The sequence below is a fragment of the Pseudophryne corroboree genome, chromosome 7 (genome assembly GCF_028390025.1).
Source record: "Pseudophryne corroboree isolate aPseCor3 chromosome 7, aPseCor3.hap2, whole genome shotgun sequence".
NCBI classification, from domain to species: domain Eukaryota; kingdom Metazoa; phylum Chordata; class Amphibia; order Anura; family Myobatrachidae; genus Pseudophryne; species Pseudophryne corroboree.
Window position 1 is genome coordinate 93,124,245 of NC_086450.1, and position 15,361 is coordinate 93,139,605.

At 46.4% G+C, this 15,361-nt stretch overlaps 1 protein-coding gene across 3 annotated transcripts in view; it reads left to right on the forward strand.

The window, feature by feature from the left end:
• GPR155 (G protein-coupled receptor 155) overlaps positions 1-15,361 on the forward strand; it is a 187,653-nt gene that overhangs the window by 67,984 nt on the left and 104,308 nt on the right. For all 3 annotated transcript variants that reach the window (XM_063933431.1, XM_063933432.1, XM_063933430.1), the window contains exons 2-3: positions 6,593-7,100; positions 14,046-14,445. In XM_063933431.1, the coding sequence (XP_063789501.1) occupies positions 6,650-7,100; positions 14,046-14,445 (851 nt within the window). In that variant the 5' untranslated portion in view covers positions 6,593-6,649. The remainder of the gene's footprint in view (positions 1-6,592; positions 7,101-14,045; positions 14,446-15,361) is intronic.

Genomic DNA, 15,361 nt, shown 5'->3' on the forward strand with positions numbered 1-15,361 from the left:
CTCGGGAGGAAACTTGTAGGACCCAGACTGTCTCATTATCCGCTCTCCGGGATCCGAAGCTAAACCTCCCAGATAGGTTTTCTGGAGACCGTAAACAGTTATGTTGCAAGCTGTATTTCAAGCTCAGGCCTTTCTCTTCGGGCACTGAGACCCAGCGAGTAGGGATCATAATTTCCCGGTTACAAGGTGACCCACTGTCTTGGGCCTTTGGCCTTTCAGCAGATCACCCTAGTCTGCTTTCCGTGGATTCCTTCTTTAAAGCCTTAGGTGTTCTCTATGATAATCCAGATCGGGCAGCGTCCGCAGAGGCCCATTTTAGTTCTCTTAAACAAGGGAGAAACTCTGCCGAGGTATATTGTACCGAATTTCGCTGATGGGCCAATGATTGTGGCTGGAATGACCCAGCACTTTGGAGTCAGTTTCGGTTAGGATTAACAGAACAAATCAAGGATTTTCTCATCCAATATCTTTCTCCGGCCACCCTGGATGCACTCATGGAGTTAGCCATCAAAGTATATAGGCGGATTCAGGAACGAAGAATGGAGAGGAAGGTCCCCTCACCTGCGTCTCGTTGGATGGTGTCAGAGGTTGTAGGGGATATGGAGGAACCCATGCAAATCGGGGCTTTCTGTTTAACGCCTCAAGAGAAGGTGAGATGTCGCACTCTTGGACTGTGTCTATTGTGGGACCAAGGGACATCTGGGGAACATTTGTCCACAGAAGGTGGAAAACTGGTAGACCCGAGAAATTTTGGGAGAGTCTTTTCGGGTCTCTGTTAAATCTCCCCAAATAATTTGTTGTTGTTACCCGTTAGGATAACAACCCCTTCTGGTCCTAGTGAGGTTACTGTTTTTGTTGATTCCAGGGCTGCCGGAAATTGTATGGACTTGGAATTTGCTCTTGCCAGAGAAATTCCTACAGAAACTCTGCTTACCAATTCCCTTTTGTGGATTGGATGGTAGTCCTCTCCAAAACTGTCGGGTCAGTACCCGGGCTCCAGTCCTCCAGTTATTTGTCGGAGTGTTCCATTGTGAAGAGTTATCTTTTTTTTTTCTGGTACATTGCCCCCTAACTCCTATTGTTCTGAGCCTGCCTTGGCTTAAGATTCATAGTCCAGTATTCAACTGGAGTACTGGAGATCTGGTTTCTTGGGTAACGGAATGTGCAATCAAATGCCTGACCATGCTGGTTCGCTCAGCTCTTCCTGTCCCTGAAGGATTGCCAACCCAGTACATATCTTTTACAGACATTTTCTCCAAACAACAAAAGCTGAATCTCTGCCTCCTCACCGTCCTTATGATTGTGCAATCAATCTCATACCTGAAGCTAGACTTCCCAAGGGCCGTCTTTACGCTCTCTTTGCCCGAGACGAAAGCTATGGAGGAATATATCCGGGAGAGTTTAGAAAAAGGCTTCATCAGGCCTTCTAAATCACCGGTAGGAGACGTTTTTTTTTCTTTGTATGTAAAAAGGACTGCTCTTTACGGCCATGTATTGACTACAGGGGACTGAATAAGATTACAATAAAAAATTCATACCCATTACCCCTGATCACTGTCTTGTTTGATCAGCTCAGAAGTTCTACAATATTTTCCAAGATCGATTTACGAGGGGCATATAATCTCCTTCGGATCTGGCAGGGAGATGAATGGAAGACCGCATTCAATACTCATTCGGGTCACTATGAGTACTTGGTTATGCCTTTTGGACTCTCCAACGCTCCTGCCGTCTTCCAGGATCTCATAAATGATGTTCTTCGGGATTTCCTTGGAAAATTTGTTGTCGTCTATATCGATGATATTCTGATCTACTCTGCCTCACTTAAAGAACATCGAGCTCATGTAAAAGTGGTCCTCACCAAACTAAGGGAAAATCATCTGTATGCAAAATTGGAAAAATGTGAATTTGAGGTTGAGAAGGTGGCCTTTCTAGGATACTTCATCACCTCCAAGGGGTTTTCTATGGATCCTAAGAAACTTCAGGCAATTGTGGAATGGGTCCATCCTTCCAATCTAAAAGCTACTCAACGTTTCCTTGGTTTTGCAAACTATTACAGGAGATTCATTGATTATTTTTCCTCAATTGTTGCTCCAATTGTGAGCCTGACCAAGAAAGGTGCAGATCCTGCTCATTGGCCACCACAGGCGGTAAAGGCTTTTGAGGATCTCAAAAAAGCGTTTCTCTGCTCCTGTTCTTCGGCATCCCGATCCAAATCTACCTTTCATTGAAGAAGTGGATGCCTCCAAAGTAGGCGTTGAAGCTATCCTTTCGCAAGAGGATCCACTCCGTCATAAGCTCCATCCCTGTGCCTTTTTCTCTCTAAAATTTTCTCCTGCTGAAGTCAACTATGACGTAGGGAATCGAGAGCTTCTAGCAGTCAAATGTGCTTTGGAAGAATGCAGACACTGGCTGGAGGGAGCAAGGCATACAATAACTGTTTTCACAGACCACAAAAATTTAGTCTACCTTGAATCTGCTAAAAAATAAAATCCTCGACAAGCCAGATGGGCACTATTTTTTGCCAGGTTCAATTTCATGATTACCTATAGGCCCGGCTCTAAAAACATCAAAGCTGACGTTTTATCCCAAAGTTTTCTGTCTTGTCATGAAGTCTCTAAGCGTCCGGAGCCGATTCTTTCCCCAGGGTGTATCCTTGCTGGCCTAACCATGAATCTTGTCTCTCAAGTCCAGTCAGCACAGATGCAGGCCCCATCTGAGACTCCTTCAGGACTCCTGTTTGTTCCAGAGAAACTCAGATCAGCTGTGTTATCTGAATTCTATGACAACAAGACTTCAGGACATCCAGGAGTTAATAAGACTCTACATCTTCTCTCACGCTCTGTATGGTGGCCAACTATTAAGGCAGACATTCAAGAGTTTGTTAGGGCCTGTCCTGTCTGTCCCAAAAACAAGTCTCCTCGTGTTCTTCCTTCTGGACAATTACTTCCCCTGTCTGTACCCTCCAAGCCATGGACCCATTTGTCAATGGATTTTATTGTAGATTTACAAAAAACATATAGGATACCACTGAACCGGCGCTGTAGGGAGGTCAATTGTTTTCGTGTTCATGCAATCTCATTTCTTTGGCTCAATGTACCCAAAAGAAAGAACATAGAAGGAACATGGTGTGATACCTTCTAAAAACAAATTTAATATCACAAGTTCACATAAAATTAAAATATAAAAGGTCAGTGTGTTATGACCAGTAATCTCTTGTTCTATTTAAACAACAATAGATATCTAGGCATTCTTTGGTGGACTGTATCCTGAAAGGATAGGCAATGGGTAATTACCAAATGCAGGTTGAAAACTGGCACAAACAGTTTTACTGGCGTATGGACTTCAGGCTTTCCAGCTGCAGCAGGAGAGTTCCTCTGATGTCCGTCCGCCTTCCTTCTTTGGCATAGATCGTACCACGTCCTCCTCTCACGAGTAGATCCACCGGGATACAGTCCACCAAAGAATGCCTAGATATCTATTGTTGTTTAAATAGAACAAGAGATTACTGGTCATAACACACTGACCTTTTATATTTTAATTTTATGTGAACTTGTGATATTAAATTTGTTTTTAGAAGGTATCACACCATGTTCCTTCTATGTTCTTTCTTTTGGGTACATTGAGCCAAAGAAATGAGATTGCATGAACACGAAAACAATTGACCTCCCTACAGCGCCGGTTCAGTGGTATCCTATATGTTTTTTGTTTGTCTATTCGTCATTGGAGTGTGGTGAAACTCCTTTTTAGTTTACCCGGATAGCAGCTGTGGTAGCGCACTTTTTTGCCCTTTTACTTCTGTATATCACATTTATTGTAGATTTACCAAGATCTTCCAAATGTTCGGTCATCTGGGTGGTGGTTGACCGTTTCAGTAAAATGGCTCATTTCATTCCTCTGTCTAAATTGCCTAATGCTAAGGATCTTGCTTCTTTATTCGTTCAGCACATATTCTGTATTCATGGCCTACCACAAGACATTGTCTCGGATAGAGGCTCTCAATTCATAGTCCGTTTCTGGAGTTCTTTCTCTGCGGAACTAGGAATCAATATCAGTCTCTCGTCAGGATATCACCCTCAGCCCAATGGCCAGACAGAACGGGTTAATCAATCTTTGGAGCAATATCTACGATGTTATATCTCTAAATGCCAGGATGATTGGGTTGACTATCTACCCTTTGCAGAGTTTGCGTATAATAATTCTGAACATTCTTCAACTTCCATGTCTCCTTTCTTCTGTGTTTCCGGTATTCATCCTAAATTCAATACTTTCACTCCATCACGACTGTCTAGTTCTTCTTCTTTTTCTCCTGTGTCTCGCCTTAGGAGTACATCAAGCCTTGGAGGATGTGGCAGTCCGATCTAAGAGATTTGCTGACCGATTTCGGAAACCTTGTTCTTTTAAAGTAGGGGACATGGTATGGTTATCTGCGCGAAACATCAAGCTCCACCAGAAATCTAAAAAATTGGGTCCCCGTTACATTGGACCATTTCAAATCATCCAGAAAATCCTGTTGTTTTTCGTCTGCAATTACCCAGGTCTTTGAGAATCAATAATACCTTCCATTGTTCTTTATTTAAATTGCCATTTGTTTCTAAGAAATTTTAAAGTAAGAGGTTTCAGGACACCTACTCCAGTCTTGATTCAAGGACATCAATAATTTTGTTGTTGAGAAAATTCTGGACTTCAAGTTTGTACAGGGTCAAGTACATTTTTTAGTTCATTGGAAAGGTTACGGCCCTGAAGAGAGAACTTGGTTGCCTGGGAAGTTTCCTTCATGCTCCTGAATTAAAGAAATGATTTTTCAAGAAATATCCCCAGAAGCCTGGAGCTGGGGGTTTCTTAACCCCTCTTCAAGGGGGGGTTACTGTTAGCGCTAGGGGGTGCGTGTCCCGGCCGTTGCCGTGGAGCCGGGACGCCGCACCTCCCGCTGACCCCAGCCCGGCGCCTAGCAACAGGCAGGCACCGGCTACAAAGTCTCCTGGTCCCCGCCCGGCGCCTAGCAACAGGCAGACGCCGGGCGCTGTGAGCCACCGAATCCATAGCAACGGGGATGCCGGAGGCAGACTGCGTTCCCCGTTGCTGGGTAACTAAGTACCCAGCTGTGTACAAGGACGTGCAGCAGGACAGCTGCACGATATTTGTATTAAGTAGTTTCTTCTGTGATTGGTGCAGCACCATTTATATTCTCTTCCTGGTCACTTCAAAGATGCTGGTGATAGTTCTTACTTCTGTGTGAACCTGTCAGCTCGTTGGAGTTCCTGTCTGTGTTGCTGTGACCTGGACACTTTGACAGATCGATTCTTGACCAGATCTTGCCAGCCGGTGTGTAAAGGTTTTCGTGGCGTATCCACGCTAAAGGCCCATACACACTTGTCGATAAAATAAGTGACGTCGCTCATTTCCCCCCGCCCTGAGCGACTTCGCTCATTTTATCAGCAAGTGTGTATGCAGCCAGCGACAGCCGATGCGCAGCCCTGCGGGTCGGCAACGGTCGTCGCTGTCGGCAGTGCATGCATGCAGGATCTGGACTGTTGTTCAGGACCTGCATGTACGGCTGGTGGAGGCGTGACGTCACTGAGTGATATGAGCGGTCATATAGCTCAGTGTGTACAGGCGGCCGCCGACCGGCCGGCCCGGGAGGGGAAACATTAGACGTCGTCGCTTATAGAGTGACATCGCCTAATGTGTGCGGACCTTTGTTTATATTTATATTTATATCTTTAACATCCCTGAGCATTGTTGCTCTCACTGTTTATTTGCTTATAACATCTAAGATCATTGTTGTTCTCATTATCACTTGTGCATTGGTGTTGCAGGGTTAGGTAAGCTCCCCCTTACTCGCAGTCTCGGGTGGTGCCTTGCCACTTAATAAGACCGGGGGGCATCGGAGTTTGGGCGGACCTAATTTACCCATTCAAACGCGCCTGCCGTGGGTAGAAGAACACTAGCACCGCAGGCACCATCCGACCACTACGAGGGGTAACTGAGTCAGGGGTAGAGCACGAGTTGCTGCAGACATCAATTCTAGCTGCAGCTTTACCTGTGAGTACTGGAACTTCCCAGTTGTCGCATACTCCCCTGAGTTCCAGGTACTCATCCATATCAGTGGCGCCTTATAAATAAAATGTAATAACAACCAATCCGCTCCTAACTGTCATTTTCATGCACAGCCTGTGATATGACAAGTCGGTGCTAATTAGCTGGTACTTTATCTCCCCTATTTCGTTTTTTTTTTTTTTTTTTTATAGGATAAAACTTATTTTAACAAATATTTTGTTAGTTTTTAACCAGTATTAATACATATGTAACGATTTTTAATTAATTCATAAAGTTTAAGTAAAAAAGAAATAAAGTAACTTCTTGCTTTTAGGTGTTTGGGAATATTGATCTTGGGCCAGATGTAATGACGTCCGAGTTGGCTGGAGGTGCGGGTTCCTGGCCGAACTCATGCCTTGTAAATGATTGCCGATTTAAGAAAAAAGTCTGAGTTTGAGCGGGAACCCGCACCTCCGGCCATCTTGGACGTCATTACATCCGGCCCCTTTTCGGTAACAATGCTTGGAATGCTTTTAATCTTTTTTTTACTTATTAGGTCATCATGAATCTGCATTTTGGAAACTGACACAGCTGACGAACATAAAGCGAAACGATGGACACCACCTCTGAGCTGCTGTGGAAGAACGTGTCTTCTGCCAATATGACTGACACCCTGGGTGAACAAACAAACGTCACCAATGGGAGTCCCACCATGTCCATAAACAGGCTCTTCCCTGCTCTCTTGGAATGTTTTGGAATCATCCTGTGCGGCTATATTGCCGGGAGAGCCAACATGATAACTTCCACTCAGGCCAAAGGACTAGGCAACTATGTTTCCCGTTTTGCACTTCCGGCTCTGCTGTTTAAAAATATGGTTGTCCTGGATTTGTCTGACGTTAATTGGTCGTTCCTGTATAGCATTGTGATTGCCAAAGCCTCTGTGTTCCTAATAGTATGTGTGTTAACTTTATTAGCGGCAAATCCGCAAACTAAATACAGCAAAGCTGGCCTTTTCCCTATATTTGCAACTCAGAGCAATGATTTTGCACTTGGCTATCCCATAGGTAAGATGTTTTGTGACTTGTTTTAGTTTAGTGAGAAAATTGTATTTAACAGTTTTTTCATTTCATGGTGTATTCGTCTGAAAGACAGCACACATTATATCTGTGCCCAGCCATTAAAGTAAAGCTATGTCCGTATCCCGTCCTGCCTCCTCCATCCTGCAGTCCTTACCCCGTTCCAGCTGGTCCTCCATCCTCTCCTACTAAGGCCTGTCCTGTCACTCGCTGCAGCTGGAGCCGTTGAAGTGGGGCGTGCATGTCGGAGATGGGACAGATCTTACAGTATATAGATACTTGCACTGTACATTGCATTTGTTATTTTTGTTTTACATTTTTTTGTTTTGTTTCCTTTATTATCTGGGCTTGTAAGAAATACAGGTGACCTTGAAACTCCAGTTTACTTCTGCTTTGCTTTGTAAGTCAGCGATGCTATTCGGTTCCGTGTATTAGTAGTCTTCATTGTTTTTACTACGTGTTTTAAAAAAACTGTTTAGAGTTTATATATGTTTAAAATGCGAGTAGTAATCCTTTATGTAAACAGTCTCGCTGTATTTAACTTCAAAGAGACAGTTAATAAGATGATAATTTTTATGTTGTGTGCTTCTGTTTTATTCTTTTTCACCATTTTATTTATAAATAATTTTATTAACAGTGTAACTGCAAAAATGTGATCTTCTTTATACACATAGCAATATAACAGTTTATATGAAAATGACAGCAATATTTATTAACACCCTAGCAGTGGCGTCAGTAGAAGGGTACAGGGGGTGCAGCCCGCACCCGGGTGTCACCCTCAGACTGGTGACACCAAACTGCCATCTCCTCTGCAGTGACAGGAGCCAGGTGCTGCAGTATTACACTCTCCTGCAGCACCCCGCTCCTGCCACAGAACCTGCAGCACCCGGCTCCTGCCACAGAAGAGGAGCCGATGGTGTAGGCAGCGCAGTCACCAAGGGCAGCCCAGCATCTCCAGGGATGCTGGCCTGTCCCCGGAGTGATGTCATCCGGAATTCCAAGAGACCATGCCCCCTCCAATTTAGGCCACACCCCATTTCAGCCACGGGCGCACCAAGTGATACAGAGTGTGCACCGGGTGTCACCAGACCCCGTGACACCTCTGTGTCCTAGTTACCAGCCTGTTAAAATGATGGAACAGCATAACAGTAATGTCAGTGCCGGCGGCTGTGCCATCCAGTGGCCGCCATTTTGCAAAACTCTTGAATTCCCCCCCAGAGTGAGGAGCAGCATAAGCCTTTTATTATAGAGGATTTGAGAGCAGAATTGTCTTTTTCTCTATCGTCCTAAGTGGATGCTGGGGTTCCTGAAAGGACCATGGGGAATAGCGGCTCCGCAGGAGACAGGGCACAAAAGTAAAGCTTTTACAGGTCAGGTGGTGTGTACTGGCTCCTCCCCCTATGACCCTCCTCCAGACTCCAGTTAGATTTTGTGCCCGGCCGAGAGCTCTCATAAAGAGCTGCTTAGAGAGTTTAGCTTAGGTTTTTTATTTTACAGTGATTCCTGCTGGCAACAGGATCACTGCAACGAGGGACAGAGGGGAGAAGAAGTGAACTCACCTGCGTGCAGGATGGATTGGCTTCTTGGCTACTGGACATGAAGCTCCAGAGGGACGATCACAGGTACAGCCTGGATGGTCACCGGAGCCACGCCGCCGGCCCCCTCACAGATGCTGAAGCAAGAAGAGGTCCAGAATCGGCGGCTGAAGACTCCTGCAGTCTTCTTAAGGTAGCGCACAGCACTGCAGCTGTGCGCCATTTTCCTCTCAGCACACTTCACACGGCAGTCACTGAGGGTGCAGGGCGCTGGGGGGGGGCGCCCTGGGAGGCAAATGAAAACCTTTAAAAAGGCTAAAAATACCTCACATATAGCCCCAGAGGCTATATGGAGATATTTACCCCTGCCTAAATGTACTAAATAGCGGGAGACGAGCCCGCCGAAAAAGGGGCGGGGCCTATCTCCTCAGCACACGGCGCCATTTTCTGTCACAGCTCCGCTGGTCAGGAAGGCTCCCAGGTCTCTCCCCTGCACTGCACTACAGAAACAGGGTATAACAGAGAGGGGGGGCAGAATAAATGGCAATATATTAATATAAAAGCAGCTATAAGGGAGCACTTAATCATAAGGCTATCCCTGTCATATATAGCGCTTTTTGGTGTGTGCTGGCAGACTCTCCCTCTGTCTCCCCAAAGGGCTAGTGGGTCCTGTCTTCGTATAGAGCATTCCCTGTGTGTCTGCTGTGTGTCGGTACGTGTGTGTCGACATGTATGAGGACGTTATTGGTGTGGAGGCGGAGCAATTGCCAAATATGAGGATGTCACCTCCTAGGGGGTCGACACCAGAATGGATGCCTTTATTTGTGGAATTACGGGATAGCGTCAACTCGCTTAAGCAGTCGTTTGCCGACATGAGGCGGCCGGACACTCAATTAGTGTCTGTCCAGGCGCCTCAAACACCGTCAGGGGCTGTAATACGTCCCTTGCCTCAGTCGGTCGACACAGACCCAGACACAGGCACTGATTCCGGTGGTGAAGGTGACGAATCAACCGTATTTTCCAGTAGGGCCACACGTTATATGATTTTGGCAATAAAGGAGATGTTACATTTAGCTGATACTACAGGTACCACTAAACAGGGTATTATGTGGGGTGTGAAAAAACTACCAGTAGTTTTTACCGAATCAGAAGAATTAAATGACGTGTGTGATGAAGCGTGGGGTGCCCCGATAAAAAACTGCTAATTTCAAAGAAGTTATTGGCTTTATACCCTTTCCCGCCTGAGGTTAGGGAGCGCTGGGAAACACCTCCTAGGGTGGACAAAGCGCTAACACGCTTATCAAAACAAGTGGCGTTACCCTCTCCTGAGACGGACGCACTTAAAGATCCATCAGATAGGAGGATGGAAAATATCCAAAAAGGTATATACACACATGCAGGTGTTATACTACGACCAGCTATTGCGACTGCCTGGATGTGCAGTGCTGGGGTAGTTTGGTCAGAGTCCCTGATCAAAAATATTGATACCCTGGACAGGGACAATATTTTACTGTCGTTAGAACAAATAAAGAATGCATTTCTTTATATGCGTGATGCACAGAGAGATATCTGCACACTGGCATCACGGGTAAGTGCTATGTCCATTTCGGCCAGAAGAGCTTTATGGACACGACAGTGGACAGGCGATGCGTAGAGGAGTTATTTGAGGCCGGTCTATCGGATTTGGTGGCCACGGCTACGGCCGGGAAATCCACCTTTCTACCTCAAGTCACTCCCCAACAGAAAAAGGCACCGACCTTTCAACCGCAGCCCTTTCGTTCCTTTAAAAATAAGAGAGCAAAGGGCTATTCATATCTGCCACGAGGCAGAGGACGAGGGAAGAGACAGCAACAGGCAGCTCCTTCCCAGGAACAGAAGCCCTCCCCGGCTTCTACAAAAGCCTCAGCATGACGCTGGGGCTTCGCAAGCGGACTCGGGGGCGGTAGGCGGTCGTCTCAAAAATTACAGCGCGCAGTGGGCTCACTCGCAGGTAAATCCCTGGATCCTGCAGATAATATCTCAGGGGTACAGGTTGAAATTAGAGACAGAGCCACCTCGCCGTTTCCTGAAGTCTGCTTTACCAACGTCCCCCTCAGAAAGGGAGACGGTTTTGGAAGCCATTCACAAGCTGTATTCTCAGCAGGTGATAGTCAAGGTACCTCTTCTACAACAAGGGAAGGGGTATTATTCCACTCTATTTGTGGTACCGAAGCCGGATGGCTCGGTAAGGCCTATTCTAAATCTGAAGTCCTTGAACCTATACATAAAGAAGTTCAAGTTCAAGATGGAGTCACTCAGAGCAGTGATAGCGAACCTGGAAGAAGGGGACTTTATGGTATCCTTGGACATCAAGGATGCGTATCTCCACGTTCCAATTACCCCTCACACCAGGGGTACCTCAGGTTCGTTGTACAAAACTGTCACTATCAGTTTCAGACGCTGCCGTTTGGTTTGTCCACGGCACCTCGGGTCTTTACAAAGGTAATGGCCGAGATAATATTTCTTCTTCGAAGAAAAGGCGTATTAATTATCCCATACTTGGACGATCTCCTAATAAGGGCAAGGTCCAGAGAACAGCTAGAGATGGGTTTAGCACTATCTCAAGAGGTGCTAAAGCAGCACGGATGGATTCTGAATATTCCAAAATCCCAATTAATGCCGACAACTCGTCTGCTGTTCCTGGGGATGATTCTGGACACAGTTCAGAAAAAGGTTTTTCTTCCCGAAGAAAAAGCCAAGGAGTTATCTGACCTGGTCAGGAACCTCCTAAAACCAGGAAAGGTGTCTGTACATCAATGCACAAGAGTCCTGGGAAAAAATGGTAGCTTCTTACGAAGCAATCCCTTTCGGCAGATTCCATGCAAAGGGATCTGTTGGACAAATGGTCAGGGTCGCATCTTCAGATGCACCTGCGGATAACCCTGTCGCCGAGGACAAGGGTATCCCTTCTGTGGTGGTTGCAGGAGGCTCATCTATTGGAGGGCCGCAGATTCGGCATACAGGATTGGATCCTGGTGACCACGGATGCCAGCCTGAGAGGCTGGGGAGCAGTCACACAGGGAAGAAATTTCCAGGGAGTGTGGTCGAGCCTGAAAAAGTCTCTTCACATAAGCATTCTGGAACTAAGAGCAATCTACAATGCTCTAAGCCAGGCGGAACCTCTGCTTCAAGGAAGACCGGTGTTGATCCAGTCGGACAACATCACGGCAGTCGCCCATGTAAACAGACAGGGCGGCACAAGAAGCAGGAGGGCAATGGCAGAAGCTGCCAGGATCCTTCGCTGGGCGGAGAATCACGTGATAGCACTGTCAGCAGTATTCATCCCGGGCGTGGACAACTGGGAAGCAGACTTCCTCAGCAGACACGACCTTCACCCGGGAGAGTGGGGACTTCATCCAGAAGTTTTCCACATGCTATTAAACCGTTGGGTAAAACCAATGGTGGACATGATGGCGTCTCGCCTCAACAAAACACTGGACAGGTATTGCGCCAGGTCAAGAGATCCGCAGGCAATAGCTGTGGACGCGCTGGTAACACCTTGGGTGTACCAGTCGGTATATGTGTTTCCTCCTCTGCCTCTCATACCAAAGGTATTGAGGATTATACGGCAAAGAGGAGTAAGACTAGTGGCTCCGGATTGGCCAAGAAGGACTTGGTACCCGGAACTTCAAGAGATGGTCACGGACGATCCGTGGCCTCTACTTCTGAGAAGGGACCTGCTTCAGCAGGGTCCTTGTCTTTTTCAAGACTTACCGCGGCTGCGTTTGACGGCATGGCGTTGAATGCCAGATCCTACAAGGAAAAGGCATTCCAGAAGAAGTCATTCCTACCTTGATAAAGGCAAGGAAGGAAGTCACCGCGAAGCATTATCGCCGTATTTGGCGAAGATATGTTGCGTGGTGCGAGCAGCGGAGTGCTCCGATGGAGGAATTTCAACTGGGTCGTTTTCCTACATTTCCTGCAATCAGGATTGTCTATGGGTCTCAAATTGGGATCTATTAAGGTTCAAATTTCGGCCCTATCAATATTCTTCCACAAAGAATTGGCCTCAGTCCCTGAGGTCCAGATTTTTATCAAAGGAGTACTGCATATACAGCCTCCTGTGGTGCCTAAGGTGGCACCGTGGGATCTAAATGTAGTTTTAGATTTCCTCAAATCCAATTGGTTTGAACCACTAAAGAATGTGGATTTGAAATATCTCACATGGAAAGTGACTATGTTACTGGCCCTGGCTTCGGCCGGGAGAGTATCTGAACTGGCGGCTTTGTATTATAAAAGCCCTTATTTAATTTTCCATTCGACATAGGGCAGAGCTGCGGACGCGTCCGCATTTTCTCCCTAAGGTGGTATCAGCGTTTCACCTGAACCAGCCTATTGTAGTGCCTGCGGCTACAGACGACTTGAAGGACTCCAAGTTGTTGGACGTTGTCAGAGCCTTAAAAATATACATTTAAAGGACGGCTGGAGTCAGAAAATCTGACTCGCTGTTTATACTGTATGCACCCAACAAGTTGGGTGCACCTGCTTCTAAGCAGTCGATTGCTCGTTGGTTTTGTAACAAAATTCAACTTGTACATTCTGTGGCAGGCCTGCCACAGCCTAAATCTGTTAAGGCCCATTCCGCAAGGAAGGTGGGCTGATCTTGGGCGGCTGCCCGAGGGGTCTCGGCATTACAACTCTGCCGAGCAGCTACGTGGTCAGGGGAGAACACGTTTGTAAATTTTTACAAATTTGATACCCTGGCAAAGGAGGACCTGGAGTTCTCTCATTCGGTGCTGCAGAGTCATCCGCACTCTCCCGCCCGTTTGGGAGCTTTGGTATAATCCCCATGGTCCTTTCAGGAACCCCAGCATCCACTTAGGACGATAGAGAAAATAAGAATTTACTTACCGATAATTCTATTTCTCGGAGTCCGTAGTGGATGCTGGGCGCCCATCCCAAGTGCGGATTATCTGCAATACTTGTACATAGTTATTGTTAACTAATTCGGGTTATTGTTTAGGAAGCCATCTTTCAGAGGCTCCTCTGTTATCATACTGTTAACTGGGTTTAGATCACAAGTTGTACGGTGTGATTGGTGTGGCTGGTATGAGTCTTACCCGGGATTCAAAATCCTCCCTTATTGTGTACGCTCGTCCGGGCACAGTGCCTAACTGGAGTCTGGAGGAGGGTCATAGGGGGAGGAGCCAGTACACACCACCTGACCTGTAAAAGCTTTACTTTTGTGCCCTGTCTCCTGCGGAGCCGCTATTCCCCATGGTCCTTTCAGGAACCCCAGCATCCACTACGGACTCCGAGAAATAGAATTATCGGTAAGTAAATTCTTATTTTTGATCTTGTTTTTTTTTTTTCCTCTACAGTCTGTGACTAAAGCATTTGCCTGTGTGTTCTCTTCTAGTTGAAGCCTTGTACCAGACCACATATCCTAAATACCTCCAATACATATATTTGGTGGCACCTGTGTCTCTCATGATGTTGAATCCCTTAGGTTTCGTTTTCTGCGAGATACAAAAATGGAGAGACAACCCGAACACTTCACAAGGCAAATTCAAGATCCTGGGATTTGCTCTCCTCCGTGTCTTCCAAAACCCCATTGTATTCATGGTATTCATTGGTATCGCCTTTAACTTTGCACTCGGCCAGAAGATCCCCATCTACTTAGAGAACTTTCTGGATGGTCTTGCCAGTTCCTTCTCTGGATCGGCTTTATTTTATCTGGGCCTTACCATGGTTGGACAGATTCGGAAACTCAAGAAATTTTCTTTTGTGGCGTTGCTGTTACTTATCACTGCAAAGCTGTGAGTATGATTTATGGGCCTTTTGTTTGACAAAGAACATATGGCAGCTGTTTTTTGTTTTATTATTGTATTGTAAAACGTTTTATCTCTGGGCCAAGGTAATTGGCTGTGTGAAATCTTGTTCACCAGTACTCGCTCTGCAGATGGTAAATTCAGCACATTCCTTCTCACTTACAATCCTGATAATGGAAATACTGTAGGCCACAGCAAGTGCCACTGAGTGACATTAGCATTCTAGGTAGAAATATATCATATAGTTTTAACAGGAATATATGTATGTAAAATTTGTGCTAATTTTGTCAGATTTTCAAAACAAAAACTTGAGTAGAGGTTTTGTGTTTTGGAAACCGAACAATGTGGATTGACTTTGTAGTATGCAAATTTCTCTGACGTCCTAAGTGGATGCTGGGACTCCGTAAGGACCATGGGGAATAGCGGCTCCGCAGGAGACTGGGCACAACTAAAGAAAGCTTTAGGACTACCTGGTGTGCACTGGCTCCTCCCACTATGACCCTCCTCCAGACCTCAGTTAGAATCTTGTGCCCGGCTGAGCTGGATGCACACTAGGGGCTCTCCTGAGCTCCTAGAAAGAAAGTATATTTTTGTTTTTTTATTTTACAGTGAGATCTGCTGGCAACAGACTCACTGCAGCGAGGGACTAAGGGGAGAAGAAGCGAACCTACCTAACTGGTGGTAGCTTGGGCTTCTTAGGCTACTGGACACCATTAGCTCCAGAGGGATCGACCACAGGACCCGACCTCGATGTTCGGTCCCGGAGCCGCGCCGCCGGCCCCCTTACAGAGCCAGAAGCAAGAAGTGTTCCGGAAAATCGGCGGCAGAAGACTTCTGTCTTCAACAAGGTAGCGCACAGCACTGCAGCTGTGCGCCATTGCTCCTCATGCACACCTCACACTCC